At 43.9% G+C, this 15,728-nt stretch overlaps 1 protein-coding gene across 2 annotated transcripts in view; it reads right to left on the bottom strand.

Annotated features, from left to right (window-relative positions):
• Positions 1 to 1,955: 1,955 nt before the first annotated feature.
• Positions 1,956 to 15,728, bottom strand: part of COG7 (component of oligomeric golgi complex 7) — an 88,751-nt gene continuing 74,978 nt past the window's right edge. Inside the window, exons 15-18 of one of the 2 annotated variants that reach the window (XM_068244445.1) lie at positions 13,812 to 13,895; positions 9,836 to 9,950; positions 6,151 to 6,294; positions 1,956 to 3,993 (exon numbers count right to left, since the gene is read on the bottom strand). In XM_068244445.1, the coding sequence (XP_068100546.1) occupies positions 3,827 to 3,993; positions 6,151 to 6,294; positions 9,836 to 9,950; positions 13,812 to 13,895 (510 nt within the window). In that variant the 3' untranslated portion in view covers positions 1,956 to 3,826. The remainder of the gene's footprint in view (positions 3,994 to 6,150; positions 6,295 to 9,835; positions 9,951 to 13,811; positions 13,896 to 15,728) is intronic. The other variant, XM_068244446.1, reaches the window with a different exon arrangement.

Genomic DNA, 15,728 nt, shown 5'->3' with positions numbered 1-15,728 from the left:
GCGGTGTCCCAATGGTCACAAATTTACAGAAGGCCTCAGAGTCCACCAGCTGGTATGGTAACAGCTGGCGAGCTAACAGTTCCGCCAAGCCAGCTGTCAGACACTGGGCAAGGGGGTGACCGGCAGAAATTGGCTACTTCAGCTCAAAGATTTCCTTCACAGACACCTGGCTGCTGTGGGCAGAGGAGCAGGAACCACTCAAGGTCAGAGGCGGAGTGGAGGAGGGTGGCTGTGAAGGTGCAAGGGAGAAAGCAGCTGAAGATGATGCACCTGAAGGAGAAAGAGTAGAAGGAGGGTGGATTTTCTTTTGTGTGCTGCTTTTGCTCAGGTGCTCTTCCCATTGCAGTTTGTGCCTTTTCTCCATGTGCCTTCATAAGGCACTTGTCCCTATGTGGGTGAGCCCCCCTGTGGTGATGGCACTATGGTGGCATCAGCAGCTGACGTTGAAGGGCATGTTGGCTGGCTGTACATAGGTGGTAATACATGGCGCCGGACACTGCCACCAACTGTTTCTGATGACGAGCTCCCCCTGCTTCTTTTAGGAACTAGTCTCCTCCTACTCCTCTCTGACTCCCCCTTTGAATTGTCTGTTCATCTCCTCTATTGGGAACATACGTGGGATCCGTATCATCGTCATCATCATAATCTGGTGGCTGCAGAAGATGAGGTGTTCTGTGTTATATAGTCAACCACGTCCTGACAATCTTGGGAGTTGATGGGACGTGCCTTCTTCTGAGCACTGTACTTTGATGCAGGGCCGCACGAAATCAAATCACCACGACCTCGCACAGACCTGCCAGGTGGCCTTCCTCTGGGTCTGCCTGTACCTGTTTTGTCCATATCAGGGGGGGGGGGTGAAGTGAAAGGTATGCCCTGACTTGAGTAATACAATGTGCAGTCACACAGGTGCAGTTAACAGGTATGCACGGAGTGGTATATCACACTGCGTGCACTCACGTAGGTGGGTGGGTGCACTGAAGTGAACAACAGGTAGTAGTAGGTATATGCAGTGATCGGTATTACAATGTGCACTTGTCACACACAGATAGGTACCGGAAAGGCACAGTGACACTGCGTGCGCTCACGTAGGTGGGTGGGTGCACAGTGAACAACAGGTAGGTACATGCAGTGGGTATTACAATGTGCACCTGTCACACACAAACAGGTACCGGACAGGCATAGTGATACTGCGTGCACTCACGTAGGTGGGTGGGTGCACAGTAAACAACAGGTAGGTATATGCAGTGGGTATTACAATGTGCACCTGTCACACACACAGGTAGTAGTCACTGAATGTGCTGGGCCTAGCAGTGGCACACACAGTAGGAATTACCAAGGCTGTCTATGCAACACAAGTGTCTGTTGGACACACAGTAAAAAAAAAAAAAAAAAAAAAAAAAAAAAAAAAAGATCACAAGAACAAGATTAGCTCTCAAAAGAGCTGTTGAGGGGTGCTTTTTTTAGAAGTAAGAATCAGCAAGGAGCAAGCTAAGAAGCCTACAAGAGCCTAACTAAGCTTTCCCTATGAGCGTCTGCAGCAGCTATCCCTTCACTAATTACTGCAGGCACACGAGTGAGTGAAAAGCCTGACGCTGTCTGCCTTTTATAAGGGGAGGTGGGGCTCCAGGAGGGAGTGTAGCCTAATTGGCTACAATGTGCCTGCTGACTGTGATGTAGAGGGTCAAAGTTGACCCTCATGATGCAGTATGGGGGCGAACCGAACGTCCGGAAAAGTTTGCGGTTCTCCGCAATTGAGAACCCCGGAAGGTCGCCGGGAACCGTTCGCCAGCGAACCATTCGGGACATCTCTAGTGGGTTACAGTTTTATTTCTCTCTCTCAACATTACAAAAGCCTGAGGATTTTCATAAACAGCAAGTTCTTGAAAGATTAGCTTCTGGGAATGTGGTATTTCCTCTGTCAGATCGATACAGATAGAAATAAAACAGCATGCCGGTCATAATAAAAAGGTTATTTATTACAGTAAAATTTACAGTATTTTAGATCTGTGGATTAGACAGTCTTTAATATATACAAAGTATAGTCAGGCCCTGATTCCTGGTGACAATTTTTTTTCCATGTGCAAGATATTGTGGTTAACGTGATCCCCGACATCTTAAAAATGGTCCAATCCACCTGACCTGATCCTTTCATATTACCTTACCCCAACACTAGCCGTGCCTCCTGCCCTCTCCCTTGCATGAACTACCCTGAGGGCCCCTTTCCACCATTAGCATTTCACAATCCAATTCCAATCACTTGCGTAAAACGCTAAGAACTTTGTTAACTAATGGAAACTGCAGGGAATGTTTCTATCAGGGTGTTGCATTTGCAACACGATTTTTCCCAAATCCCAATCGTCATGTCTACTTGTGGTCCTATACTATGTAGCACAGATAAATCGCATAGCATTTGTACCGCTATGCGGTTTTCCCACGATGTGGCAATTATATGTTCAACCCTAACCCCCCCATTTTTTCCCTTAGCGCAGATTGCAAACGCACAGCAATCACGCCATCCACCCGACAAATCGTGGCGGAATACCATTAGTGGAAAATAGAAAGAGACGTGATCACATTGCAATTAAGTATCTTAGTGTTATCACAACGTTAGGGCCCTTTTCCACTATCACACTCTTCTCTTCTAGCCAACACTAACCTTAACCATACACACTAAGGGTCCTTTTACACTTAATCAGTTGGTATGCGTTAGTACGCGTTTTTTCCATACCAGTGCATTGGGAAGATTTCAGTTAAAACACGTTAAGTGTAAAAGAGGCCATAGGAAAACATGGGCATTACTTTGAAAATCAGTTTTCTTTCAGTTATAACTGAGAGCAACTGATTAAGGGCCCATTTCCAATAGGAGCGGTGCGATGCGGCTACATAGCCGCATCGTACAGCAGGTGTGCTGAAACACATGCACGGCAATGGAAGAGTTTCCACTGCGTGCATGTTGTGCGGAGCGATCCAAGAATCTGCAGCATGCTGCAGATTCTCGCAAGGCCGCATCCACCTGCAGCCGCGTCCCATCTCCTCAATTGACTTCCGCATCGGGAGATGCGGCCGGCGGCGGAAGTGATGCGGCTAGGTAGCCGCATTTGCATCATTTTGTAGTGGAAACGGGCCCTTAGTGTAAAAGGACCCTAACTGTGACCTCTCTGAGAATACTAATCTGAAGCTTGTACATGTGATAGTTCATGCTTATGAAACATTAAGGACACGTTCACAGTGGAATGTGTGCGTTGTGTTCCCTGTATAACAGGAATACAATGGAATGGACGTTACGGCCGTGTTGCGTCGCATACAGTAAATGAAAATTATGCTTCACTGTATCTGTAGTAACACACTGCATGCAGTACGTTACCATACCGTACACCGTTGTACCACACTGTGAATGTCGCTATAGGTAGTGCATCGCCGTGTGACAAGCCACTTTACAGAGGCCGTTACTCCGCACTGCAGCACACCACTGTGAGCGAGGCATTACACTAATTAAGCCCTTTAACTTGAAAACTCATATTAATCTTAAACCTTTAAACTACCAAACAAAGACTCAGCACCTGAACTATCCCTAATGTTAACCTACCCCAATACCATCCCCTAACCTTAACCGGCCCAGTGCTTCCTTTCTCCTAATCCTGTGATACTAACCTATCAGGGTGAGGTGTCCCAAGACAATCAGATTGATAACAATGGTTGTGGAATATAGTCCAAGATGTGTTGTATTTATTTGCATAAGCCAAGAATAAATTATGACTTGTCTGATGGGGCAGATAGAGAAACCCTGATTCCTGAGTTCAGTGTCTTGTGATTGGGAGCAGTTGTGTCAGTACTCAATGCTTCTCATGGCTGCAATGGATGAGGAGAGCTTTCTGGGTAAGGCCTTGGCAGTCTGTCTGTACTCCTCTGGTTTGGCCTTCAGCAGGGTCACAATGTTCTGCAGGGTCCGGGTGGGCTGTAAGCCCAGTGCATCCATCACATTGATAAGGTAATCTATCGAAAAGGGTGCAGATAGCATTATTAGCATCACAGTACTATGCTTTGTTCATATATTATAGAGCAAAACAGCATTCTTTCTTATATTTAAGAAGAACTCCATGAAGAATCATTGGATTGTGCATTCAACAGGCATAACATTTGCAATTTATATCTCCTAGAAATGTTTTCTCATTCATGTAAACATCAGCTACACAAGCATTATAAACACACTCTCTAGCCATCTGAATGAATTTAGGAGGTAGCTGGAGAGACCGATTATTTGCCTAACAGCTTCAAGGACCAAAGAAAGTAAAGGTGATCATACATCTATCAACTTAGCGGCTGATCAACCATCCGATTCAATAATTATCGAATCTGATGAAAATCGGTGCAGCCAAGAGCACACCTAACTCAATTCCGACTCCACAGTCCTGATCCTAGGCATAAAGTTCAGCACTATGTTTGCAATAACACTCCAGGGGCACAGCACATATGAGATTCCTAATGTGGGGACCTAATTATGGGTTTAATAATGCTGATAGGACATTAAGGGCCTCCCTTCCCACAAACAGTTCTATGCTTCTTCCTCCACAATACGTTCACACATAACTCACTGCCCTTTAATCTTAGGATACCAAGCAGCCTCATATAATGTAGAACCATAAAAACTCTAATTTCTTAAAAACAAAAACCCCTTAAGATTATAGTTACAAAAGCCAATCTCAAGTAGTAGAAGGAGGCAAAGTTTCCATAAAATCCCTTTCATTTCCAGTTTTCTCGCTTCGTCGGAGGTGTGCTGCCCCTGACGAAGCGAAAAAACTCACAAAACAGCTGTCAGGCCACTTTCTGATCCTCCCTTGCTGAAACAACTGTATCGCATGCCCAGTTGAGAGTTAAATTGTTTTTTTGTAACCAGTCTCCTTGCTTCCCATATCAGCTGTTCCACTCCCTGCAAGCATCTGACACCAGACTCTGTCTTCATCTCCTGAGAGTTACAAAAGCCATGGGTAAAATGAGCATATAATATGGGTCCTCCCTTGTAATCTATCCGCCACACTGCAGTCCCGAGCCATCTCTTTGCCCTACTGCCAACTAATCTCCACCCACTTACTTCCTACTACATGATCACTGTGTCAGGTGCACCCCATAACCAAAAGTGTCGTGTAATTACAGTGAGTCCCCCACATAAGAGTGAAGTGGAGGATACTAACGTGTTGTGCACCTGAAGCATCACTGTGGTATTAAAAACCTTACACTCAGGATTAGTGATTGCTCTCAATGTCTATTATTTAAACATTTGATCATGTGATTGGACACATTTTACGCTGATGTCAAAAGACCAGCACGACAGCCAGGAATTTTGCGTATTTTTTTATTTTTATTTTTAAGAAGGGAACAAAAATATGTCTGCCCCCATATTCCTCTAAGTTTCCTTTAAAGGGAACCTGAACGGAGTAAAATTATTTAAAATAAACACATGAGGTAGCTGCAAATGAATATTACATAGTTAGCTCGCCATCAATTCCTCTCAGAGGCTCACCATTTTCTTCTTACAGTGATCCTTTCCAGTGATCCTTTCCAGTTCTGACAATATTCTATTATAAACTATAAAACAAAGCAGAGCTAATGGGCCTTTGAACTCCCCTACAGTAAGCTCTCTCTCTGTTTCTTTGATAAATAAGTGCTTCAGAAAACAAGATTGTCTTAGCTCAGAGAAGCTCTTTTGCACAGTTAAAAACTGAAGTTTCTTAACTCTTCCTGTATTGGAAAACAATATGAGACTATTTTCTTTGCTACTTATGTTCTATTTCTTAGCTGTACTACACATACAATTCATTATATAATAACTTTTTCCGCTTCAGTGGCACTTTAAGGATGGAAATTAAATGTATTTGAAAATAGCTATCATCTAGAACTAAACTAAATGCCAGCAAGAAAGATTATCCTAGATTCACGTGAGTGAAGTATGCCAGGCACCTGTGCTGCTACACTCAACAACTTATTTAGGATGTTTGATGTTCAAATATCACACCTGCTTTGATTACTGTAAAGAACTCTGTTATTTGGTTGTGTAAAACAAGGTTATCAGCTATCCGCAGCTGACACAGCTGACTCACTGTATAATGTCCTCTGCTAGCTGAATGGCACAGGGTGATTTCTGCTACCTCTTACCTATATCTGTGGCCAGCTGTTTGCTGGAGTGTGGTGTGAGGGCTGGGATCTGCAGGATGATGTCACAGTAGGTCTGCATGGTGGCCCTTGCCAGGGATCCCAGCCAGTAATCTGCCATGTTGTCCAGTTCTGGGGTCTCTTCTCCTGCAATACACACGACATGAAACATCTTCTAACATACCGGTAATTCCTCGACAAGTTCATGTTTTATTGCAGTGAAATACAAACTCATGTATAGGTTACAGGACAAAGTAACAGAAATTTGCCTTCTTAAAACAGAAGGTATTTGTCATTATTCAGGTTGGAGTGAGTATATGAGGTGTCCCACAGTTTACAGGACATGCAAAGGAAAGATTTTCACATCATCACTCCCTTGATAGAAAGTGAGTAATGTGATTTTAGCCCTTTTTGGAACTATATGGATGGATATAGGAGAGCCAATAAGGTAATCACAAATGTGACTGACAATGTTTACTGACCAATGGGAAACCTGACTGGGGGTGGTCCCTATGCTAATGAGACCCACCTCTTCCCACAGAGTATATAAGGAAGCCAGTTACAGAGCCTCAGTTGGCTGCTGCTAGAGCAGAAAAGCATGTCGCTCTGATTGACTGTATTAGAGAAAAGTATAATTGAATGCTGTGTTTGCACAATGTACTTGCACTTTTTGCACTGCACACTTTTCCTCTGATGAAGGCTCCAATTAAAGGGATACTGTAGGGGGGTCGGGGGAAAATGAGCTGAACTTACCCGGGGCTTCGAATGGTCCCCCGCAGACATCCTGTGCCCGCGCAGCCACTCACCGATGCTCCGGCCCCGCCTCTGGTTCACTTCTGGAATTTCTGACTTTAAAGTCAGAAAACCACTGCGCCTGCGTTGCCGTGTCCTCAATCCCGCTGATATCATCAAGAGCGCACAGCGCAGGCCCAGTATGGTCTGTGTCTGCGCAGTACACTCCTGGTGACATCAGTGGGAGCGAGGACACGGCAACGCAGGCGCAGTGGTTTTCTGACTTTAAAGTCAGAAATTCCAGAAGTGAACTGGAGGCGGGGCCGGTGCATTGGGGAGTGGCTGCGCCAACACAGGATGTCTGCGGGGGACCATTAGAAGCCCTGGGTAAGTTCAGCTCATTTTCCCCCGACCCCCCTACAGTATCCCTTTAAGGGGGGTGAAACATGTTAGGTTGTTGGGGGGTCTGTTGTAGATAATAGCTTTCTCTCTATTCAAGGGCTGAGGGTTGTCCCTTATACAAATAACTAATACAGAAAAGGGACTCTATCGTTATTGTGAACCCTACCCTTAATATGCTTTACAGGCAAATTGCAGCTTATTATGTAGCTTGCTTTAATGATTTTAATAAAAAGGTTATATTTTAATCTGATCGCTATCCTCTTAGGGTTACTTATGTGTTTACATTGAAGTTCAGAAATTGTAATTTGTTTGTATACCATTCTGGACCCTGTCAGGTCCAGTGACTTTGTAGAACAAGATCCCCGCACTTTGATTGGCCCAATAAGCTGCCTGTCACTTGACAGGCAGCCTATTGGGACAAAGTGCAGGGATCTCGTCCTACAAAATGAATCAACCCCCAAGTCAGCTAGTTAATTGTACAAGCCGTGAGTTGGTATTTCTCCTGCCTGGCTCTTGGGGAAATTGCTGATGTTGCTGAAACCCAAGAGAAGCCGAAGATGTGCTTGACACTTCTGCTGCCCGGTGGATCAACTGTATACACATCACCATGGCAACGGTGGGACATGAGCCCTATTGTCCTAGTTTGAAATATATTTTATGGCTCTCACGGAATTAAATTTTAAAATATGTGACGTTTAATTTAAGGCCCTCTCAGACAAAAAGGTTCATGACCCCTGCTCTATAGTGTACAGCCTAACCACCTCTACAAAGTCACTTACAGGAGAACCATAATGACATATTGTAGAGTGTAGTAAATTATTCAGAATACCCAATTTTATGTTAAATATCCTGGGTTTGGTATCAGAAACACTTCCTATAGCTATATATTGCTGTATATTGGTGTGTTAGCCAAGCCTATTTATTATGTCGAATTCTCCCCCCAGAGTAATCTGGGAGATCTTTTCTACTGGCTTTAGAACTCTCAGTAAATGAACAGTCTGCAGAGATCACATGCCAGTACTAAAGATGTTGCCGCCTGAGATACAGGTCAGAAAGTAAATCAGGGAGAAGAAGGATTTTAATTGGGCAAACACTGGCTAAATAATGTATGAATTAACATTGTAAAAAATATATATATATCCATTATGTTATTTTGACTACAGGACATTTGCCACTGTTGTCAGAGCTATCTGTAATGTAATTAGAGTGAGGAAAAGGAAAAGGTTTAGCTAAATTTTTATCACGCTCACTTATGCTGATTTAAGAGAAAATCCTATAGAAATATTAGTCTATCACCACTGCACTCCATCCTGCCAGACTAAACAAACAGCACAATGGAGGTATGCTTCAGCAGACGGGTCAGGTGTAGTGTGAGAAGTGTTAATATTTGGACAGGCTGTGCATATTTGCTGGGTGTATGTGTGTGATTAATGGACAATGCTTCAAGCACCCTGTCAGCCAGCGGAAACTGGACACAACAAGGCACCAATGGCATTAAAGCGCGACTCCAACCAAGTTTTTTTTTTTCTGTTTTGGTTACTAAGGAAAAGGAATATAATGGTCAGGTTTTTACTGCCATCTATGTCCCCTTTGTTGGAAGTTACTCATGTTTCTTCTTATATTCCTCAGACAAGGAGCAAAACTAGCCATGCACAGGTTTAATGGTGGGAGCAAGTATGGTTTAGGTGACCCAACAAGAAAGACAAAGGGAAATTCCACTAATGTGATTGGGTGGACAGCAACCTCTCGAAAATCTAGGTTTTGGATAGGTTGTAGTAATAATATGTCCAACACTATTCAGCCAATTAGAATGCTTCACGTTGTAGACATTGCTGTGATTTGAGAACTGTTTCTTATGGACTTTCTCAATGGGTCACCTCAACCATACTAGGTCCAAAAGCTACCCAATCCAACACGTTATCAACTACTTCCCCACCAGGAATCTTGTGGGTAGTAGTGATTAATGAATAGGCATGATCAATAAGATGCAAATATTTCATGCAGGATTATATTTTTTTATGCAAATATAAGACCAATCCGTTTAATCCTGGGTGGGACTTGATTGGTTCATTTTCCAGCTGTGTATATTTGCATAAAAATTTACATAATCCTGCATGAACTCCGAAATATTTGCATCTCATTTAACTCCCATGTTAATGGTACCACCTTCTTCATTCAGTATGGACCAGATATAGTAAGCTGAATGGATAAACTTTGCTAAAGTCGCTACAAGAAGTGGTTAGCGACTGCATTTTGTGATTTCTAGCTGGTACCAGCCCTAAGCCTCCTCCTTTCTCCACAGACCAAAACAGTCTAAATGGCAGAGAGCCAAGAACTAGGCAGTGCATCAATCAGGAATAAATGGTCACCTGAAATAATCACAAGAGTTTCTGGCAACTTCTATCTCAAATGTGTACGTAGCTTTAATGCTATTGCCCTGTTGTGCCTTTATATTAGTGATATGTGCTATGCACACACTGCTGCAAATCTGCACTGAAGTAAAGTTCCTTATGGATTTGGCTGCTGCTGTCTTTTTCAACAAATGTGAACTTACCTTGTTCAGGAGGATACGGCAGCTTCCCAGCATGCAATGCGAGCTCCAAGGTAGAGTCTTCTGGGGCTACAAACGGCTCCAGATGCAGGGGGAGGGACATGAGATACTGGCCAATCTACAATTAAGATGCATCATGACAATCAGAGAAGTCCAGAAACAGAAAATGTATTGCTTATAAAAAATAATCATATTCACCAACAGTAGTTGTGGTTGATCTACCTAGTGGTGTGAGAATTGGGGGCTACCTGCTCTGCCCCTTGTGGTGAAACATGCAGGTGGTGGTCCCAAGCAGTGGTAGCACTTGGCACTCCCTCTCCCTGTACTGCTCATTTCTGATGGTTAAACAATTGTATAGACAGAAACGGGCACAATTCAATTCAATGTGATAGGTGACAATGGCCCCGATTCACTATACAGATACTGCACAGCAATTTTACCAGCATTTACACAAGTATTGTAGAGTGCGTTGTGCACATAGAGCCACTTGCGTATACAAGTTCACAAGTTAATTTCATCATGCCACGTCACTTCAGGTGCCCTTTAATAGCTGACGAATTTTGGCTAGATTTTAATAAGTTGTGTTTACTTACACTACACAGGATGATGGTTACTGAGTAGTTACCGAGTAGTGGGTGGTTCCTTATGAACCAGAGCTCAGCACCTCAGCCTGAAAGCCCTACCCATACCCATGCGAAGAATCAGGGCTGCTTGTTGGCCGCACGAGCAGTCCCTCCTCTTAAATGTGCATAATTTAAATTAGGAAAATTGGCCATTGCAGCTTTGAGAAAGGAGCTATGCTACAAAACTGCACTGTCAGCCGCTGGCTTTGCTGATATCTCAGCTTTATGCTGAGGAAAAGCTCCCGTACACTCAAGTCTACTGATGCACTAGATGGCGGGAGATGCCAGATCGCTCATTGAGATGTATTTGCTCTTTTCAGAAGATTTGAAGAAAACTGGATCTTATCACGTTGCTCTGAAAATTTAATCTTTGGAAGAAATATCTTAAGTTTGCCTAACAAGGGACTGGGACATGAGTGCTGCATGTTCCCGCTGAGTGCGGTCCGAAAGCAAACTGGCTTGTTATTTAAATTAAACCTGAAGGGAAAAAAACAAAACAAAACAGATTTAACTACTTATGCCGGGAAAGGGACGCCTCTGGATCTTCCAGAAGCTTCCCCTGTCACCCTTCTCCTCACAGTTTAGCACTGAGACTCCTATAAGCCCTCGGCAAGAGGTGAATGGGTTTGGATTTTTCCAACAAGCCTGAGTGGGAGCTCTGTGCCTGCTCGGTGTGGGTGAGGGTAAAAAAAAAAAAAAAAAAGGAGAAAATTTGTTGGGCACTCGGCTACCAGAGAGATTGTGTCACACCTTTGCAAACATCTGCGTAAAATCCACAAAAGCACGCTGCTGGCTATGGCTGAATATGCACAGAGACGTGCTCACGGTGAGGCAAACCCATGAAAAAAGTCCCAAAAGTAGCAGCAAAACAAAACAAACAACCAGGCACTGTCCTGTATTGAGCATTTATTGCCAAACTTGCAGCCAGATAAACATCACAGTCCAATGATAAGTTACATCAAACCTGTATTGGAAGACTTGCGTCTGGCATGTCTCACTGCGTGGCTTGTGGAAGGAGGTGCAGTGACCAGGGGATGGATGAACGGGCACAAGAGCCGCTTCGCGCTCCTACAGCGCTTGCTCACGTGCCTGTTCGGGCCCAAACAGGCACGTGAGCAAGCGCTGTAGGAGCGCAAAATGGCAGTTGTTATCATTGGACTGTGATGTTTATCTGGCTGCAAGTTTGGCAATAAATGCTCAATACAGGACAGTGCCCGGTCTGTTTGTTTTGTTTTGCTGCAAATAAGTGTGGGTGAGCACTGGAATTGAGGGACGGGGGAAGTCTTAGTAGAATCCAGAGGCTTCCCTCTCCTGAGGTAAGCTTTTTTTTTTATTTCTTTAAAATCTCCCAGATTTGCTTTAAAGAGGAACTCCAGTGAAAACAATGTAATAAAAAAATAATTATGTATAAGTAATTTAGTCAGCGTTTGCGTTTGCCCATTGTACAATCTTTCTTCTCCCTGATTTACATTCTGACATTTATCACATGGTGACATTTTTACTGCTGGCAGGTGATGTAGCTGCTGCTTGCTTTTTTGGCTTTTGGAAACAGCTGTAAACAGCTATTTCCCACAATGCAACAAGGTTTACAGACTGGAAACTGCCAGGAGTACCATGGTCCTCAGAGTTCCTTGTGGGAGGGGTTTCACCACAACATCAGCCATACAGAGCCCCCTGATGATCCGCTTGTGAAAAGGAATAGATTTCTCATGTAAAAGGGGGTATTAGCTACTGATTGGGATGAAGTTAAATTTTTGGTCGACATGTGACATGATGAGATAGACATGTGTATGTACAGTGCCTAGCACACAAATAACTATGCTGTGTTCCTTTTTTTCTTTCTCTGCCTGAAAGAGTTAAATATCAGGTATGTAAGTGGCTGACTCAGTCCAGACTCAGACAGGAAGTGACTACAGTGTGACCCTCACTGATAAGAAATTCCCCTTTTTATGCTCTCAGAGGCCATTTTCTGTTAGGAAAGTTGTTTTATAGTTGGAATTTCCAAATGTATTATTATTAACTAGTTGAAGCCACTGGACATAATAATCTTATACACATAAGCCCACTCACCAATAGGTCAAAAACTGACTGACCCCCACTAAGCAGCATACAAATGGTTTAATAAACTGTATAAACATACAAACAAATATTAAAATTTGATGGATGGCCACCATCATAGGTTTTAACTCCATTTCCAAATCCTAACCTAGATCATGGGGAGCGCTGAACAGAATTAAGATATTCTGGAGGGTGGGAGGGGGGGGGGGGGGTGGCATCACTTGTGTGCTGAGTTGTATGGCTCTGCAGCAAGCCCTTACAGCTAAGTGGCCCATTTTGTAAAAAATGGCCTGGTCACTAGGGGAGTTTAAGACCGCGGTCCTCAAAAAGACTGTCAATACATGTCGATTTCCAATGAATAGATAGTAGGCTTTTTGCGGCATTTAGAATATGTGGGACCACCGATTTATTATAATGCTTAATTTCAGACAGATGCAAAAGAGCACTCCATGGGCCATATCTTCACACCTTCCTGCTTATACCTCCTCCCAAAAGCTCTTCATTTAGGACAATCTCACAACACGTAACAAAGTACCCCGGGTCCCACAGACTCTCCAGCACCTGTCATTTTCTGAGCCATAAATGACTGCCAGCCTATCCAGAGTCCTAAACCATCTGGACAAGCCCTTAAAATTCCCTTCCTGTACCCGGGTACCAATGAAGGAGGTATGGTCATAATTAAGAATAATGCCTCTTCGACATTTGTCCAATGAAGATCCAATCTCTCTCTCACACAAGTCCTCAGTACCTTTAATATCCTTTGGAGATGGATGACCCTTTGCTGCTGCTGTATAGGATCCATCCCATTGCCTGAAGAAGCGGGGTCATTCCTGCAAAACGTGTTGTATGATCTTTTTGGAATATATAAATAGATTGCTTTATTGATAATACCACAGCATTATCTTGTGTCTGCTTGGAGGGGGTAAGTCCACCACTGCCTCCTCTATTTTTAAACGTTTTAGAGATTTTTATTCTTGTGGTGCCTCTGTACACCTACATTATTATACAAGTCCACCCTTGGTGGAGGGGTGTTATCCCCTTTTTTCTGATCTACAGAGAGCGACTTCTTAATCCTGAGTGGGGGCAGGTCTAATCTCCCTACCTGCATTTACAGTGGTGGCCTATGAGGTAACCCTGAGTTGTGAGTATACTGCACTTACTCTTTCATATCCTCCTCTACTATCAGTACATACTACACCATATTGGGCTCTCGGTGTCCCTCTCTTTTTTGTTTTGTTTCTGCTGATAGCATCAGTCAGAGGCAGGGAACCTGAACATTTCTGTTTGTCCGCACTTACGTTGCTAATATACTCTAATGGAGTAAGGCTGAATGTTGGCAAGTCTTCTGTCAGCGTTTCTCCCGATTCCTCAAAGCCCCAGCTCTGAAAAAAAAAAAAAAAATTAGCAACGGGTCTCGTTACCTGTAAGTGATGTGCAATGTTACAAACTTCAAAGAAATTGATGAAGAAGTCACATCAAGCATCCTCCTTCACGTCCGCCTAACTACCTGTGACCTGGATCCTGGCCCAACACAGTTCATGTTGAACTGCCCCGACCTGTTCGTACCGGTATTCCTCAAAATTGTTAACTGTTCCTTACAATCAGGGATATTTCCTGCTTTACTGAAGGAAGCAATCATCAGGCCTCTCCTCAAAAAACCCTCCCTGGACCCAGATGCAATGACCAGCTACAGACCTGTCTCTAACCTCCCCTTTCTGGGAAAGCTAATTGAAAAAGCTGTATACCTCCAGCTAGAAGCCAGAATCCTACAAAATAACAGTTATGACCCATTCCAGTCTGGCTTCAGGAAACACCACAGCACTGAAACTGCCCTCATCCAAATATGCAACCACCTGCTCATGGCAAGAGACAGAGGAGAGTGCTCGATCCTCATACTGCTAGACCTTTCTGCAGCCTTTGACACAGTTGACCATGACATCTTGATAAACAGGCTACAGGAATACTGCGGCATTGATGGCATAGTACTTCAGTGGTTCCAATCCTTCTTGAGTGGCAGAACCCACAAAGTGTCTATGGGGCCCTTCCTGTCCACCCCTGTAACACTTAAGTATGGGGTGCCCCAGGGCTCAATCCTCTCTGCCCTGCTTTTCACGATTTACATGTTACCGCTGGGAAAACGAATCCAAAAACATGGCCTGACATACCACTGCTATGCAGACGACACCCAACTATATCTTTCCTTCAAGCCTGGTGTGACAGACCCAACTCTAACTATAAACGCCTGCTTACGTGAACTACAGCAATGGATGAATGACAACTGGCTGAAACTAAATGCAGACAAAACTGAAGTCCTTCTGATTGGAGGGCAGAGCATGATAACAAAACAACTTAACTTGCAGTCTTCACCACTGGGAATAGGAGGCATGGATCTACGCAGCTCTGATCATGTGCGTAACCTGGGAGTTCTAATTGATGGGGATTTAAACTTCAGAACTCAAATCTCTGCTGTGGTGAAATCATCCTATTTTCACCTGAAGAACATTGCAAAAATCAAGCACCTCATACCCCCAGAAGATCTGCCAACCTTAGTCCACGCCTTCATCACATCCCGACTGGACTACTGCAATGCTCTCTACACTGGCCTTCCAAAAAAGGCCTTGTACCGCCTACAGCTGATACAGAATACTGCTGCCAGACTGCTAACCAACCAACCCCGTCACTGCCACATAACGCCAGTCCTGCATTCCCTTCACTGGCTACCTATAGAATGGAGGGTCCTATTCAAGATCGGCCTACTGACATTTAAATCCCTGAATAATCTGGGCCCTGGATACATGAAAGATATGTTACAGCTGCGAAGCAATCCCCGCATTCTCAGATCCACAGGTTCTAATAATCTAGTCATACCCAGAGTCCACTTAGAAACTTTTGGTCCCAGAGCCTTCTGTCATGCTGCCCCTACGTTTTGGAACTCCTTACCTCAACAGATCAGGACAGCCCCATCCCTGGACGTGTTTAAATCCAGACTGAAAACCCACCTGTTCAGTCTGGCATTTGCAGAAATATAACTTTTGTTGTGTGAATACTTCATCCTACTAATTACTGAATCTGAGAGAGCCTAAGCGCTTTGAGTCCTATGGGAGAAAAGCGCTATAGAAATGTTATTGTATTGTATTGTATTGTACATTCACCATACTGCCTCTCCAGGCAAGTAAAGAGACAGCGTTGTTCATGGATGGAGGACAGCTTGGCAA

This window comes from Hyperolius riggenbachi, chromosome 7, assembly GCF_040937935.1.
Source record: "Hyperolius riggenbachi isolate aHypRig1 chromosome 7, aHypRig1.pri, whole genome shotgun sequence".
Taxonomy (NCBI): Eukaryota; Metazoa; Chordata; class Amphibia; order Anura; family Hyperoliidae; genus Hyperolius; species Hyperolius riggenbachi.
Note: the sequence above shows the minus strand (reverse complement) of the source record. Positions and strands in the feature narration are given on the sequence as shown.